The 18,243-nt window shown below is 40.2% G+C and overlaps 1 protein-coding gene across 2 annotated transcripts in view; it reads right to left on the bottom strand.

Moving 5' to 3' along the window:
• Nucleotides 1-18,243, bottom strand: part of LRP6 (LDL receptor related protein 6) — a 129,005-nt gene that overhangs the window by 11,472 nt on the left and 99,290 nt on the right. For both annotated transcript variants that reach the window (XM_027666257.1, XM_027666258.1), the window contains 7 exons: nucleotides 16,890-17,116; nucleotides 14,495-14,679; nucleotides 12,486-12,812; nucleotides 8,366-8,568; nucleotides 5,370-5,581; nucleotides 4,986-5,176; nucleotides 554-763 (listed from right to left, as the gene is read on the bottom strand). In XM_027666257.1, the coding sequence (XP_027522058.1) occupies nucleotides 554-763; nucleotides 4,986-5,176; nucleotides 5,370-5,581; nucleotides 8,366-8,568; nucleotides 12,486-12,812; nucleotides 14,495-14,679; nucleotides 16,890-17,116 (1,555 nt within the window). The remainder of the gene's footprint in view (nucleotides 1-553; nucleotides 764-4,985; nucleotides 5,177-5,369; nucleotides 5,582-8,365; nucleotides 8,569-12,485; nucleotides 12,813-14,494; nucleotides 14,680-16,889; nucleotides 17,117-18,243) is intronic.

Genomic DNA, 18,243 nt, shown 5'->3' with positions numbered 1-18,243 from the left:
TTAGAAGTGCCGCCATGTTCAATACAAATTGTTATTTAATACACACTTCCTTTGTCCAATGCAACATTGCTCTCTGTCATTCACTTTCAATATGAATTACCACCATCAAAAACTGTTCACTTTGCCTTCAAGGTAGGCAGTCCATTGAAACATTTGCTGCTAATAAAAGCCTCGAGAGCTGTGCTTGCCTAAAGAGAGCAAACAACTAATAGCAGTTCACTAACATGATCCAGAAAATCCTCTCCTGGGGATAACAGGATGTTTCCACTGTGCCTAGAGACACTCAAATGCCAGGTGCCTGTATGACACTACTAATAAAATTGTCATTGGCAACAAAATATTATACTGCGGTTGTGAGAGATTTCCAATCCATTGCCAACTGCCTGAAGGAAACAACAGAACCCTGACAACCAACCGACACCAACTTCTGGTCCCTCCAATCTGCACTGATGTTGGTCAGCAATAAGGCAAAAGAAGCTGGTGTCTCTGTGGCCACTCCTTGGCTCGAGTCTCACAGGCACTGTTTGCACCTGCAAACACGGATTGCACTTACTGTATTCCTGAATGTTGAGTTCTTTCACAGCATGGATGTCACTGAGTTGTGCAATACGAGCTTGGACCTTTGTACGTCCTTCTCGACCAGTCATATCAATCTTTTCAATCATCTGCTGCTGTCTATCAATCCAATACAGCCAGTTTTCAAATACAGTGAGTCCTACAGGCTGCAAGATATTAGAGTCTTCCAAAACAACCCGGTTAGCACCTGCAGAAAGGAAAGAGTGGTGTAGTTCAGCTAGAATAAACTCAATTACTGTCAGAAACACTTTCTACACTGCTCACACCACTGTTTTTCACTACTTCTATGCTACCAGGTAAGCCTACTATAAAAACCCAAGCAATCCATGGTCCTCTGATGCACGACTAATGCATTTTGCAGACAGATTTTTTTTCTGCTTTCATCAAGAAGACAGTTTTTGTGCTTCAAAAATATCTACTGTACTTAAGAAGCACCTGGAATTGGGGGCTCAGCTTTCATGAGCCTTTCCAGTCTTCTCTCAATATGGTGGAAATTGGTAGTTCTTTTCATTCTTCTTTCCCTTTTTGGAGAGATCAACTTCTTTGTCTTGCCATACAACAGGGAATAAGAAGATGGATTACTAGCTTGAGCTAACTAATACAAGATGAAATCCAAGTGAAGGTAAGGTAGTTAGTATTTCTCACATGAATTAGGAGATTAACATGACATCTGACTTCCTCATATTCTTTTCTTTCAACTACATTACCTTCACTAAGCTATTCATGCTAAATTGGGAATGCTCCTTTCTTCCTAGAGAAGACTTACTTTCCTGAGTTCCTTTAGCAATCATGCTAATTCTTGGTTAACACTCCATGTAAGCAGAAGACAGCCAAAAGTTGTTTTAAAGGTATCATTAAAGACTGTCCAAAGAGAGTGAAGACTTTATAACTCACACAGAAAACAAGTATGTTAATCAAAACCTGAGGGCTTAGGAGGGAGGTTTAAGCCATGGTTCCTTTATTTAACACAATATGACATGGTCATTAACACTCAAATATTCAGCGTGTTTATCAGATTCTGACCACAGCTGAAACAATATCACATAGTCTACACTTAGGCTACAGCTTGAAAATTTACATACAAATCCTGGTATTTCAGCTATCTGGGCTTATTTTTCACTTTTACTTTAGCAGACAATAGTTTTACCTATGTTCATCCACAGAACAATTTCCAGCAAGTTTTTATATTTAGTTCTGTAAGAAATATACTAGAATAACTGAATACCATGGGAAAAAAATCTACCACATCTCTACCATCCCACACAAGATAATGTAACAGGACAGAAGACACATGCATTTCATGATTTTATACTCTGAGTAAATTCTATCCCTCTGCTTTGTTTAGTAGCAAGAAGAGGTTTTTCCCTTGTTGAGAATTTTATGAACAGTATGTCAGGGATGACGACTAACAAACAAATTCGATGGTGAAAAATGTATTTACCTCCTTTTTGCTAAATGCACACAGAGCTCAGAAGTTAAGCAACCTTTCAAACATTTACTAAGCGTTAGAATCCAAGCAGAATATGGAAATTCAAATCAGCTAGACTGGGGTCTCATCCACCATTTTGGAACAACATCAGCAATGGTCTGATTAAGAAAAGATGTTGATGGATTCTGAAGGAGGTTATACCCTCATGTAGAAATGAACAGACTGAGTGATGTAAGTCAATCTAAATAACTGCAACCATCTATTAACACCCATGAACATGACTAATTGAATAGGGAAAAGGTGAGAAAACAGAAACCTGAATCATGAGAAGAAAAGATAAGCTGGGAATAGGGCAAAATGCAAAGATGACAGTAAGAAATACAAAAATTAAGACACTGACCTACCCAAATGGAGTCTATACATGCCCTGCTCTGCCATGACCGTGTCAATCAGCATGGCATTTTGCAGTATGCACTCAGAAGCTTAAAATTTTCACTTCCTTAATGTTTTAATCTTTCTTTTTAATATTCATGACCAAGTGTAACTGACTATTTCTGACTAAACAAGAGCCTAAAATCCTTTCTCCCATAAACCTACAATAAAATCTGAAGCTGACTCAGAGTGCTAGTTTCCTTTATTGGGAATGTCAGGTGAAAGGGAGACATGATTAAGAGGAGCTTTGTCTCCTAGCATCACCATCCTCTCTCTAGCAATACCTTTTACCAAAAGACTTAAACCCAACCAAATAAATACAAAAATCAGGACACATCCCATAGCTCATCCTATTTCCAAATAAAAATTACTTAATTCCAGAACCATTAGACATTTCCAAATCACACTAAATTTTCTGGAACAGAAGAACTAATTTCCAAATAGTTTCCATGGCAGGGAGCTAATTCCAGTCATCTTTTCATAAATCATGTGAAGACTCTAGTTAACTCCAGTAGGATCTTCCATCTGGGCAGAATACCAAGTCCTAACTGCATGCCTGAAGGACAGGGAGGAAAAGAGACTGCATCACATAAAAAGGATTCTAACTGTACTTGTCTTTATGAGTACTGGCATCTACAGAGTTGACAGAGCAAGAGACTGTGAATGTTTTAAATAAGCTAACATGCAGAAAAATTACTCTGCTGGTCAAAAGAGCCTATTAATCAGCATTCCTAAGCACAGGAATGCATCTCAGCAATTAGCAATTTATCATGGTGATTACAGTAATCTATTTGTGGTGCAAATGCCAAAAAGCAAGAGAGGTTTTGGAATGATTTTAGTTTGTGTTCTTCGAAATATGGTGAGCTTTTACTGTAATCCAACACTGGTGATCCAACAACCACATCTTTAAGAAAAAAGAAAAGCAGAATCATTAAAACCATACCAAACTGGAATTTAGACCCATCTCCTTCTCTGGTGTTTTAATTTTGGGCAGATAACAAACAAAGAGAGAAATAAAGCATGGTGTAATATTCTGCCACCTATTACTCTATTCATGCAAACTCTGGATCTGGGACAGCTTAGAACATACTGAGCTACACCACCCCAATTTTTTTTTTCCAAAAATAATTCACAAACTCAGGTTATGTCTTACTGTTTTAAACTAGTAAACAATCAGGATATTGCAATTCATTAGTGACCCTGAACCTTCCAGTGACACACCACTGAAAAAAAATTACTATTTTTCTGAGCCTCAATTCCAACCATCTAGAGAAACTGTTTTCCAAAACAAAAGCTTATTCTAGCAACTTAATATAAGGTTGAAAATCACAGCAGTGTCAATGGGGTTACACACTGATAGTTTGAATGAAGGTATCGTGTCATAAGTGACAGACATTACTACAAACTACTGTAACTCTTGTTAAGTTCTCAAACTTGCTCACAGATTCCAAAGCGTGTCCTTATTTCCTTACAGGTGTACTTATGCTTATGACAGTAAAAACCACTGCTGAAGTAGAAGGACATGCACTATTCAAATTGGGGATGGGCTTACCATGGAGGAAGGAGAATTTCAGCTCCTGTCCTCCAGTAGCAGGAGTGAGATATGGGCATATACCCCATCAGCTAACAGAGATGGGTATGTGTGTGCTTAGAACATGCTCTCACTTAAAGCAGCAACATCTGGCCTAATCCATATCACAAATTACTACTGATGCTATGTGAGGCAGCTGAGCTGATCCAGCAGTTTGCTGGATTAGGCTAGTAAATGAAAGACATCTCAGTCTTTCTCACCCAATCTGGACCACTTCATTTTTCCCTCTTCTTTTACTCCACTTCTGGTTGATTGCTGGACTCCTTCCTGAACCAATTCAGCTTTCCAAGCCAACAGAACACCATTCTCTATTTTTCTTTTTCTGTATATTGTTGTTAGGTTATTATTTTGCTTATGTGGTTAAGTGAGCTGAATCAACTCATAGAGGAGGTCAGACAAGCACCATAACCAACCTTAGGGAGCAGGCAAAGAGAATCCCATAGCTGGAGGAGGGAGCTTTTTGTCTTTTGAGAACAGACGTTAGATCTGCTTAATTCTTCTCACATCTTTTCACCCTAAATTATAGGTGCATAGGTAACCTGGATACCTGTTGCTTTAATTCTGCTGGACAGATTTTCCCACCAAAAGGGAACTTTTCTCCAACTGACAAATTACTGCACCAAAACCAATGCCTTTAAAAACAACCTTCTCCCTTCCCTCTCCAAAACTGCTGCAATTTATTTGTGAACTAACTTTGGGAAACCATTCGAAGGTCTTGCAGGGAGAAACTGAAGTAAATAGCATGTGTAGCAATTAATAATGCAAATCACAGATAGAGGCATGAAACTGTAAGGGCATGATGCACGAATTATGCACATTCCTTGGCTGGGAATTCGGGGAGTGATTACAATCATAGTATAGACTGTTTATAATAGGAAGAAAAAGATGACACCTTTCTCTGCATTCCCCCACACCCACACCACACAAATGAATCACTGAATTAAAGTGCTACTCTACCTGACAGGTCACTACTTTCAATTCTCCGCAGATCTGAATCAGCCCAGAACAACTTGCCTAGCTGGCTGTCGATAGCTAAGGCTACGGGCTTGCTCAAACCACTGAAAAAAAGGACTTCTCGTTCAGTTCCATCCAATGCTGCTCTCTCAATTTTAGGAGACCTTTCCTGTAGGTTGGTGAAATACATGTACCTGGAACAGGAAGGATTAGAGGAAAAAAAGTTTATTTGATCTTTCCACATTTTTGCTATAAATCCAGGACATCTTAACAAACGTCAAAGTTAGTTTTATTCTGACAAACAGAAACCAAGCGGCGGCAAAAAACCAACTTGATTCTCAAGCCCTTCAGCCTGAATTTCCCCACATGACTATTTCAGCTACATACCCTTTCTCTGGATTCACCACAATGGCTCTGGGTCTATCTTGATCTCCTTTGAGCACCACTCCCATGGGTCTCCCATCCACACGCGTCACATTGATCACATTGGTAGCTTCACAGGTCCAGTAGATGTAACGGCTGTAGATGTCAATGCTCAGGTCATAAGGCTGCATATCTAAGTTCTGATTGGGAACTGGGCTTGTCACAACAGTGAGGCTCTAAAAAGAAAAGATAAGTAACACACAGAAGAACATTTAATCATAATAGAACATGAATAATTATATTTGCTACGGCTGTACCATGTACTGTTCAGAAAAAGGAGACGACCAAAATACTACCATAAAGTATGGCAGAATAAGGAGAGACTTAGGTCCCATTGTCCCACCAACACCTTTGATAATATATAGAAACTCAGTCCTAATGGTTTGTTGTAATGGCAATCATGTAAGCTGATTGCAGCTCGTAAGCCTTCACAAGTTTGATCAGAAAGTCCAGGGTCAGCTTCTGTATTTCCTCTGCTTTTTTGACAACTCTAAGTTCGGTCTGGATAGACCCAAACTCAGCACATCTAACACTCTACAACAGAAATACATCACCACTAATTCCCAAAGCTGCAGCTGAATGGATAAAAACACAGGCAAAGGGAGGCCAGACGACACTTGAAATTCTTGTCTCATTCTTGTCCACCATTGCTGCCATCTTATTTGGGGGACATTAGGGTGAATGGGAAGGCAGCTCTGCCAAAGACAGAAAGGACATCAGCTGGTGTACAACAGTGACTTCAGAGCACTTCCAGCTAATACCTTACTAGTTCAAAATTCTTCCCTTCTACTGGTCTAGACTTCTGGAGTCAACATGCCTTTTTTTTCTTTATTATTGTCTTTAGAAAGAACTTAATGAACATCTTTCATGAACTTTTAAAAAAATCTGAAGAGGATCAGTAGATCACTAAACATGGGCCACATAATCTTTTTGGAAGACATGCTTTTGAGGTTAGCTGCTTCCACTATTTCATCCCCAAATTAGACTTCACCAGGAAATTCGCCTAACTTTATTTGGCTTGTCACCTCTATGAAACGGTGTGCCTTCAAGTCTTACATTTGTTTATTCTGCTGACACTGGCAAAAACATGATGCCTGATTAGTTAAGGCTGAGGGGCGTTCAGCAGGATCCAGTTATCACCACACCCACGACCAGAAACCACACTCTTAAAATTAAACTGAATATAGCACATCTATGTTGCTCATCTGAATATAGCACATCTGTGTTGTTCATCTTCATTTCCCGCTCCTCCCATATTCAAAAAATTAGGAAGAAAAAAAGATGTATTTTAAAATGTGAATAAAATAAACAAGTAGTCACTGCTCACAATTACTCTCACTAAACCTGTGTATGGGGTTTGTGTGGCAAGGTTCTGTTAGGGGGAGAGGGCTATAGGGGTGACTTCTGTCAGAAGCCGCTGGAAGCTTCCCCATGTCCAACAGAGCCAATGCCAGCTGGCTCCAGGATGCACCTGCTGTTGGCCAAGGTCAAGCCCATCAGGGATGGTGGTAGTGACAAATGCGATAACATATTTAAGAAGGAAAAAAAGTAATTGGGCAGAAGTAAATGTGGTCAGAGAAGACAAGAGTGAGAAATATGTAAGAGAAACAGCCCTGCAGACACCAAGGGCAGTGAGGAAGGAGGGGCAGGAGGTGCTCCAGGCACTGGAACAGAGATTCCCTTGCAGCCCACAGTGAGGCTGCTGTGCCCCTTCAGCCCATGGAGGTCCACGGGAGTGCAGAGATCCACCTGCAGCCCAGGGAGGACCCCATGCCAGAGCACATGTATGCCTGAAGGAGGTTGTGACCCTCTGAGGGACCAAGGCTGGAGTAGCCTCTTCTTGAAAGATGGCACCCTGTGGAAAGGGACCCACACTGGAGCAGTTCGTGAAGAACTGCAACCTCTGGGAAGGACTCATGTTGGAGAAGTTCACAGAAAACTGTCTCCCGTGGGAGGGACCCCATGCTAGAACAGAGGAAGGAGTCCTCTCTGAGGAGGAAACAGTGGCAGAACCAATGTGTGATGAACTGACCATAACCCCCATTCCTGTCTCCCCACGACACTGGCAGGGAGGAGTTAAAGAATTGGGAATAAAGTTAAGCCCAGGAAGAAGGGAGGGGTGGGAGAAAGTGTTTTTAAGATTCTAGGTCTCATTATCTTACTCTGATTTTGATTGGTAATAAATTCAATTCATTTCTCCCAACTGAGTCTGTTCTGCCTGTGATGGTAACTGGTGAGTGATTTCTTTGCCCTTATCTCAACCCATAGGACTTCTGTTATATTTTCTCTCCCCTGTCTCACTGAGGAGGGGAGTGACAGTGCATCTTCAGTGGGCACCTGGCATCCAGCCAGGGTCAAACTACCACAACCTGTATTACCTTTTGCCGTCTACCCTACTCTACTTTTTCTGTATTCCCCAGTCAAATCCATTTTCCCAAGCTTGCTACATCTTTTACAGGTCACTAGTTTCAAGCTCCTCACTCGGTGTCCCAGTGTTTTACAAAAACTCTCTTCCTATCTGCAGCAGAACCTGAGAGGTTCCAGACACAGTTGTGTGCTCATGAAGTCCCCCCCTCTTCATTTGAGAGTCACTGCCTGTGCACCCCCTGCTGACACACCTTCTTGCTCACACACCCCATTTTCTCCCAAGAACTTTCCCTTCCATGTTTCGTATCTCAAATGAGGGCTTCAAACAGCTTCCAGACAAAAGACAGCATTGAGCAAATAATGCACTGTGAACAACAGGATCTTCGAGTTAGCCTTGGTTTTCCATGATTTACTTCTTGCTGCACCTCCCAGATTTACTGACTGAGGACTCCAGAAAACTCCAGATGCCACCTGTTTTGCCAAGTGACATTAATCTACAGGAAATCTGTGTATCTAAATTATTCATGTACAATAAGTCATTATTTGGCATAGGGCATGCCTAAAGTTTAGTAATTCCATCACCATCAGCATACCTGGCTGCCGTCTTCCTGTGCCTTCCGGATGATGTTCTGCCGAGAATCAATCCAGTACAGCTGCTTATCCAGGGGATCATAATCAATGGCTCGAACATTCCTGAGACTGTGGATAGGGAGTATGATGTCTGGACTCTGCTGCTCATCTATCACCATGCGATTAATCGCATTCTTCTGACTGAACAACAAAAACGTTGTAGGAGCTTGATGGGGTTAAAACCAGAAAGGGGGTGGAAGGGTTACACACAGCAATAAAATTGGACATTTTTATGTTTAAGAATGACGGCTACTATACAAAACCAGACAGTAACTGTTATTTCATTCCCTTTCTCCCTCTTCCCTTGCCAAAAACAAACAAAACCCCAAAATAATACATAAAAATCCTAACCTCTGATGCATTTGAAAAGCCTTTCAAGTGATCTCTTTTTACGATAAATGTCTGTACATGGATGTGACAGGCAAGGATAAATTTTATAAGTGGATGGACTAGTGAATGTGAAGACTTCTGCCAAAATCACCTCAAAGAAGAATGGTCAATCATGCCTCTCAAAGAACTGTCCATTTTCTTTCTAAAGGAGTCTCAGGGAAAGGCAGCTCACTGTATGAAGCTGAACCCTCTGCCAGGTACACTTCTACTTGCAGAGGAAGGTGAGAAAAAGCCAGCACTGATTCCTTATTTAGAGGTTTCAGGGCAAAAGAGGTTGACAGTGGTTCAGTCCTGTTCCCACAAACCTTCTTTTTGCCTGCACTGGAATGAAACAAAAACTAATTCACAGGAAAACCTCTTAACTGTGTGTGAGGCTGTGTTTTTGGAGAAAAATGTATTTGTTCTTCTCAAATCTACGTATCTTTATTATTTCTAGGTGCTTATCTGGGAATAATAACCTGCAATCAGAAAAAAAATAAATCTGATACTCTGCTCCACATGCCCAGCAAAAATTACTTGGACAGATATTTTTTTCCCTAGAAATGCCTTTTTGCTGTAGTTTACCAGCTGTACATTACAGTAAGTGCACAAAGCATTAAATGCATTGTTGAAAAAAATTATCTCTGTATTACATAACTGGGTCAGAAATCAGAGGAGATAGTTAAAGTATTTTCCCTTTTCAGAGGGTTCTTTTCAAGAAGGGGTTCTTCTTCACCTAAAGCCACTGCTGTGCAAGATGTCACAAGAACCAGTAGCCAGAAATGCAGTTTGAAGCCTCCCTGAAATTTGTACAATCAATTCTCTTACAGCACAAGTCTGGAGAGAGTTTAGCAGTAGGAGTTCAGAGTTTAACACTTTTGCACTTATTTACAAGCCTGTAAAAACGGTAAGGCAGCACCTGGGAAACGGGAAGAAGCAAAAGTCTCCTAGAGAACATCATCACCTTGCTTTGTTATTTTAGAATACATTTTGAACATCTATTCTGACTGCTGGAAAAAAAAAGGCAGAGAGGAGTTTCCTTGGTAACTAACACACAGACCTAACATCCTAAATATCCTATAACAATCAGGCCTAATTGCAAGGTACTTTTGCTTTCTGGAAAACCTGTATTTTCCCTCCAAGTGTTTCTCCAATAATTTAAACTGCTTTCTACTTAGCTCTAAACTGTAGAAGAAAGTACAAAACAAACAAACAAACCCCCAGCAAGTTTATATGAATGTGTACAGCAAAATAATAGATTCAGAACACATGAGAATTCTTACCAAGAAATGAAAAGGCAAAAAAGATTAAAACACAACAGTGCAGGTAAACATATCATGATAAGCACCTAAAATTATTTCTACTTTTCCTCAAAGACACTCACTTTCCAAGATTGCCTGGCTTACAACTTTGAACTGATGGTTCATTATAAAAAGCAACAGCAGTATTTCTCCCCTTGAGACTCTGCATCTCTGAAACAGAACCAATTTCAGAAATGTCTTCTTAGTTTTCATCATTTTCCCTCCCAATAGTCACATATTTTCACTGTATTTTTGACAGGCAAATGGAGTGGAATGAGCATGTAACCCTGCCTTCAAACTTCATGACACATGGTAGGTCTGATGAGAGACCAGATCTCACCAGAGCAGTATGTTTTTTCCATAATTAAAAGAACCTATGCACACATGAGCAGGGTAATCCAAAAGGGAGGGCCTCTAGGCTAATAATGTTCAGGAGTACGTAAGCCGAGTTAAACAGGCAGAAAAAGTTAAAATGATTCATTCTGCGATTATAGGATCCAAAAAAAAAAAAAAAAAAATGCAGAGAAGCCTAAATCTCCAGCTACCTACAAATGAGAAGCTGGAAAGTTCCCAGGTTTGAATATGACAGAGGAAAATTCCTAACACCACATGAAGAGCCTAGAACCGTAGTGTAGGGAAACAGTTCTATTTGCTCACAACGTACTTCCTATATTTTACTCCTTCCTTTGTTTACAAGAGCATTTTCACAAGCAAACATGACCTTTGATCATTTTGCTACTTATTCTCCACTGCAAGTCAAATTCCTCCACTTACAAAATCACAGTCATCACCAGAGAGGTGCCAGCCATGCCTTTAACTCGCATGAACGTGTGACAGTATAATGTCCTAGTTAAAACAGCTGGGACCGATTCATCACTGGATGGGTGTAGCCCAAAACTGTGTATTCTATAGCCTTCCACGCCATTTCCCAGAAACTGTTGTCAGTAGAGGCCTGCAAGGTGGGGGGATGTTCCTGTCCTCATGCCCTTTTATGGAATTCCCCACTCTGAGGGAGGGACTAATCATTCCTGCCTGAGCTGGAGAATATATAAACCTGGAGTTTCAGAACCTTTCCACCACTTGTGGGATCCAGAGGAGGACTGCAGCTCACTGCTCTCAGTCAGACTGCAGCTCACCGCTCTCAGCCGGACCGAGACCACCACCCTCGGCTGGACTGCAATCACCACTTTGGCCGGACTGCAGCAGCTCTCCCACCAGCAGGTTTTTCCCCTCTCCCTTTGCTTTGGACTCGGGGGGGGCCCAGGGAGCACCGTTTTGTTTGTGCCCCGGGGTGCTGGGTTGTACATTTGGGCTTTGTGGGTTAGGGCCGGTTGCTTGTCCGTGTGGTCGTACTTATTGTATTATTTTATTAAATTGTTATTCTGACTTGTAATCTCTTTTTGAGTTGGGTTGGTTTCCCCTGCTGGTTAACTTTTAAACCAGCACACACTGTCAAGAGTGCAAGAATTTAGTTGTCATGCCATTGTCATTACCACTGTAATAAAAAAAGGAAAGGAGAAGTACAAGACAAACAGGAGGTGGAAAAGCAGAGTTCTTTAAAAAGCATAGTTTTCAAAAAATGCCATGAGGTGGCATTCATAGAACAATCTGTCCTGCTTTGGGCTTTAAAACAACAGCTGGATTTCGCTACTCATGCATAATGTGGACAAGATACAATCTGTCTCTCTGCACCATGAATCTCTTCATCCACTGACTAATCTGAATGACACCAGTGGAAATCAGCCATCCAGTGTGGTTGCCAAAATTATGACAGCTTCACTGGCAGCCAGCTATTGAGAGATGGATAAATTATTTGGTTAGAAACTAATTACACACAGGCTGAGGGGCCTCGTGGTTTGTATTCTGCATAACAATAAAGAAAAATGGGGCTTGGCTGCACCGAGATCAGAAATCAGACTGCTGGGGAGGCCGTGGAGCTGAACCCATCTTCACCAAGGAAGAAACACTTTTTGAGGTATGACAGTGGCCCACCTCAGCATCTCATCAGCCAGAATTAAATCCTGACCATCTAAAACCCATAATACAGACCAAACTATCACATATCCTTTACGTCAGGCAAGACTTGAAATAAATAAGCAGATAAATAAACAAGCAAGTAAGCACTTGAGGAGGGTATGACAGACATACAAAGCCAAAAGCATTTTTAGCCTTCCTGTTTAAATAGATAGAGTTGAGCCATTGAAAAGGTTCACTAACAGTCATTCCTCTTATTTGTGACACTGGTATGTTGCAAGACTATTTTTTTATTTCTTTCAATATTCTCTGTTCTCTTAAAAGTCAGTAGGATTTTAGTATTATAAAATTGTAAAACTACTCTTTCCTCCAAGTGTAATGCAATCTGTTACTAAATACATGTGCTTCTGCATTTTCATTTAAATTCGTTATGGCTTACCACTACAGGTCCTGTTGTCAGAGTTCAAGGAATAGTGAGCTGGGCAGCCACAGACAAACCCACCAATGGGCACTGCTAAGCACAGGTGAGAGCAGTGACTGTTGCTTGAGGCACACTCATTCCAGCCTGCCTGCCTGGATGAATGGAAGACCAAGATGTCCATAACATAATCCAGATGCCCCTGGATGATCGTTCGATTCTGGCCACTGGTCTTGTTGGCTCGTTCAATGCTGCGCCGGCTCCAGTCTGTCCAGTAAATGTAATCCTGATACTGAGTCAAGCCGAATGGGTGAGGCAAGTCATCAGCTATAATCTCACGGTCAAGGCCTGTTTCCAAAAAGGAACAGAGACAAAAAGTAGAATTATATGCAGACAAACAATATGCTGTTGAACATGTCCCCTGTACAGAAAGGTCAACACATGATTACTATAAAGTTACTATTTCATCATTAAAAGAGTAAATTATAAAGTAATGCACAATATTCAAATGAAATCTCAGAGCCTATCACAGAAATGCTGCTTGCCATTTACAGAAAAGAATGTATTTTGTTGAAGAACAAAGTCTCAATTTTGAAAATTATCAGGGTTCTTAGAAAGATTCTGTCCTTTCCCTCCTCCCCAAAACAGACAGGGTCCTTCTCAATTTGATGCAGGAACCTGACACTGTATTCTCAGTTCAGCATCTCTTGCACCACATTTGGGTCTCTGCCCACTGCTTACAAAATTAAAACTGTTATGAGCTTAATGAAATTCCACATTGCATTATGAAAAAAATTAAATGCATAAGGTTAAACCAACCTGTCTCTGCAATGTCACAACAGGAATGAGCAATCAGAAACCAAGACAGAAAACAGTTAATTGTGTGTAGAAATGTTAAGAGACCTTAAGGTGCAGGACATGGGGGGGGAAATTATTTGTACCATGTTACATCAATCACTTCATTGCCACAGCACCTCCTGTTGTCTAGTCACACAAAATGAAAGGGAGATTATGAAGCAAGAAGTCATTCCCTCTTTGCACAGAGAAGTCAAGGATGCATGGCCCCACACTCTGCCATCACTAGCCACAGGTACAAGGGAAAAGAAATTCAAATGCCATGTCCCATTCCATGTTACGCAAGGGAACACAGAGCCAGCCTCCACAGCACACCAAAATAAGGAAGAAGCTGAAGAAAAGCTTTCATATTACATATAATTCCCATATTGTATTTTCCTGTTTTGATTTTTTTCTACCTCTGTTCCACTATTGCAAGCATACTGGTTAAAGCAGACTAACTCCTTTAGCCTTAAATATTGGCTAGTGTTAATGTTAGTCTGAATAGTTTGGCACATAGCAAGGCAGTCCACTCCTATGAGTGCCAAGAAATTAAAAAAAGATACTGTGCAAATCTGAGAGGACTTGCGTCCTCAATACAGTACCCTGAGACGGTGAAAGAATAAAATATTCCACCTCCATTTAGCTGCAATAACCAGTTTACAAAAATCATCACGAAACACCCCAGTACAAGAGAACTCCCCTGTTGACAAGTACTAGCCAGGAAAAGGCCCTTAGCATGAAGAATAATGGCGGGAAAAATGCCTGGGGATACTAACAAAGATTTAAAACCAAACTGTATTAAATTACATTGTGAGAAATACTGAATAAACTGTTGTTATCTTGGCTTTCTCTCTGCCTTTGTTATTTATTTGTCAGTGCTCTTCAGAGTAGCAAAACAAGACCCTCCAAAACACTGAAAGCTGACACAGCTGTGTCCTACATATAACTGGAAATATGTACACCTTGTATAATTCTAACATTCTGAGAAAATCTATCATCTACAAAAAAATTGCTAGATCTTGTGTTACATGAACATGGATTATAGAAGCAAACGTTAACGCCTCGTGAGTTTGGAAAATTTTATTTTTGCCTTGCGATGTGTATCTTTGCATTATTTAAGCAACAATTTGCCACAAGGAACACGGAAAAAGCAGCTGTATCCTTGTGGTGCTGCACGAGACTCTGAGGCTCACCCAGCATGTTGGAGGATTCTATCAGGTTGGTATCAAGGTCGGTCCAGTACAGGCGCCTTTTGGCATAATCAATAGTCAGGCCGTTGGCACGTCCCACATTCGGTACCAGGGTAGTCCGCTCGCTGCCGTCCATAGCAGCTCTGTCAATCTTTGGCTTACCACCCCATTCGGTCCAGTACATAAACCTGATTAAAAGAACAAAAGGAAGAAAGTAATCACATCCAATCCAAGAGAATTTGAGAGGAAAAACAAAACAAAAAACCCTCAGAAAGACCAAAAGAAAAACAACAGCTGTAAATTTGAGCACTTATTAAGCCCCATTATGCGAAATGGGTTTTTTTTTCAAAATACAAGCAAGGAAGTGAGTCAAGTTTCCTCAAAATGCTTCTAATAGTATTTTTTCTGCTTGGAGCTGGACTGTATGACAGTACTTCAATAGTAACTAATCCATGCACGCCATTTAGGAGGCAAAAAGGTGGCAGTTCAGCACCTTCATTTATACCCAGTTATTTAGCAGGATATTTTTCCAGGGGACTTATCTTCTGTTTCTAGTCAGTTGTCTATCGAAAGAATGCAAAAAGGTAGGTATCCAGGGTACTTTTGTTAATAGATGCCACTGCTCACCTCGACACAACTAAATCAATCAGCCATGTTACAAGTGTGTTACACATCAGCCAAGAGCAGAATAACACAAAATTGTATGGCATTTATACCAGAGCAAAAGTACAGACTATTACATACTCACATGCCAGTTTGTGCCTCATTTGTCAGAAGGATAGACTTGTACATATTTACATTTTCTTTAGACACTGTACAGTAGAGTAAGCTGTATATTTGAAGACTAGTTAGTCACTTCTTCCAAAAGTGGAATGTAGCTCACATGCAATGTTTACACCTTTCTGCTTTAATATCTCTAGTAACAAACACCTGTGAAGGCTTTCAATTCCAACCAACTGCACAATGAGAAAAGTTGCTTCAAAAACTGATGATCAAGGGGGAGCTATTCTTTAGACACTAGGAATACTTGGAAATTTTTTCTTAAAACTTTCGCAAGTATTTTGTGTATAAATTTTGAAAGTTGTACATAGCATGGAGCTAAGTGTTAAAATTGCCCCCATAGTAGCAATGCCATGAAAACTTCTATATAAAGTACAGCTACACTATAAGTATACTTATATAAGTACATATATATATAACTATACAACTATACTATTGCTATAAGGAAAAAGAGAAAACGGGTTTTCCTACTCAAGTAATTTTTTTCTGATCTGTGGTAAAGAGACAAAGCACCGAATCATAATAATCCTTGGGAAAAACCTATTTCCAGTGTACAACTAGAATCATCCATAGCAACCTTTTGTTACAAATGAGTAACTGTATCTAACAATCTGGTCTTAAATTCCCTTTGATGTACTAGTCCAGGCAACCCCTGGCAAGTCAGGGCTGAATCCAATCTCTCAGTCCCAGTGGTAGCAGAGCAGAACTCTGTCAGGGAAGCACTGTGACCATTGCCACCACCTTGCTGAAATAAAGCAGGAGGAACGTGTTCCGAGTTCTCTGCATTGTTGCAGCTCTTGCATTGTTGCTGGAAACTGTGATATTTCATAACCTTTGTAAAGGAAATTCCTTCTTTTGCAAAATAAAGAGTAATACAATATTGGTATAACCTCAAAAAGCTTTTGCAGTAATTATTTAATGTCAAATGAGCATTTCATGGTAGAGGAGCTATTTTAGAAGCTGAATAGTTTACCTCGCCTTGCCCCACTCCTTCCTCCCTCTCTCTGCTTATTGCCCTACTTTTGCTTTTTGTAATACACTTGAATCCAACTAAGAAGTTTCTTCTCAGGAAGTCTTTAATTTTGGGGATAGGTGGATATAATTGTTTCCTCTCCTCCTCTATCACTGCTTCCCTTGTCCATATCAACTAAAAAGGTTCCCTTATCTGAAGAAACAAACACCTTCCTTATTCTCAGACTATAACCTGCCCTTCCCTACTCTCAAATTAAATCATTTAATACCTTTATGGACTCTAACTTGTGATGAAAAAAATCCTAATTTTTAAAATGATAAATATATTCATTTCAATACTATAGTATTGTATTTGAATTAATGAATTCCATAAACCTAAAACTACTCTGATTCTGTGGTTAATGTAAACCTAAATATAAATCCCTTTTTAATGAGTTGTTCTGATTTTTTTGTTTGTTTGGGGTTTTTTAATATTCTTATTGATTATGCAGGACATAAGGAGCACATTCCTCTAAATTACCAGGTTGTATTCCCCAGCTCAGTTCTCTCAGGGTTTACACACAGTGCCTAACTAATATGCCCTAGAGTAAGCATTAAAATGCTGTTTTTCACTGTTCATAAACATAAAATTAAATCAGCAAGTTACCCCTCAGCAGGGTCCAATGCCAATGCCCGGGGACTGTCTAGATCTTTCCACACCAGCACCTGGCGATGCTGCCCATCCAGCTTTGACACTTCTATACGATTTGTTCCAGTATCAGCCCAGTACAGGTTCTTCCCCAGCCAGTCCACAGCCATGCCTTCAGGGTAATCCAACCCAAACTCCACAACGTGTTCCAGTGCACTGCCATTCATAAACGCTCTGCTGATGGTCTGCAGGGATACAAAGATACACAGGCAAATTAGAGATTTTACCAGTCTGTCATTGGGTTGGCTGTTTTCTTTGTTGCATTTTAAACACTTTCAGATTTTAGACATCTCATAGGAAAGAGGATCTTCCAACACGCTCCTTATTTGCAAAGCAAACAATGCTGCTATTCAGAAGTAATGATTTACTGTGCTCTACAAATGTATTCTGTGTCAATTAGAATGGCATTTCACAGGGGAAATAAATGGGATAACTAGTCTGGTTGAATTAAGCAGTCTACATGCCAAAGTGATCTTATAACACAGTGCCAACCTTGAGGGGGAAATATTTTGGCTCTTCCAGGACTATAGAAAAACATCAGTGTTATAGCATGGAACACCATTTAAAGCAGCCTAATGAAAAAGTTTAGGACAGAACAGCAAACACAAGAAAACAACCAAACTCCCAATGAGCACAGCAGAGTAAGTGCTTCAGTACTGATGGCTAAATTTAATTTCACTAAGCAGAATTGCTCCTTGGATTTTTATTCCAAAGATTTTTTTTTAACTCTTTGCCATCAGGATCAGTCTGTGATAGCAGATACAGCCAAAATTATATTTTAATAATATATTAGAGTCTAGGCAGTTCCTGGTAAGCCTGGAAGTAAAGGACTAACGTTAGGAAGGTCTAAAATTCTTTTGGCAAACATGGGTCACCTTTCTATGCCCTTAATATTCCTATCTGCATACACTCCTCACTCACTACTCACCAGAAGTTAAAAAAACCACTGATTTTTTTTGTTTACTTCCCAGTTTGAACACTACTTGATAATTATGCCAGTTTGTGACATTACACAATAGGGAAGTTTATATCTCAGTCTTCATCTGTATCGCTTACACAGCTCAAATGAGTACCAATGCCTAAGAGTTCAGCCAAGTCACCTCCCGCAAAGTCACTTAAACTCTGTGTTTTTAACTTTTGATGATTCTTTACTTGCAGAAGTCCATAACTTCTTGTTGGCACAGGGCTCAACTCAATTGCAGAAAAAGTCATTAAAAACTAAATTTTAGTGCTCACAATTCTGACTACTACAACCCCTGAAAAACAAAAAGGAATCACTAGCCTCACTGGTACCAGAGAAAACAGATGATAC

This window comes from Corapipo altera, unplaced genomic scaffold (genome assembly GCF_003945725.1).
Source record: "Corapipo altera isolate COAL_440 unplaced genomic scaffold, ASM394572v1 317, whole genome shotgun sequence".
Taxonomy (NCBI): Eukaryota; Metazoa; Chordata; class Aves; order Passeriformes; family Pipridae; genus Corapipo; species Corapipo altera.
This window is presented reverse-complemented; position numbering and strand designations above follow the sequence as displayed.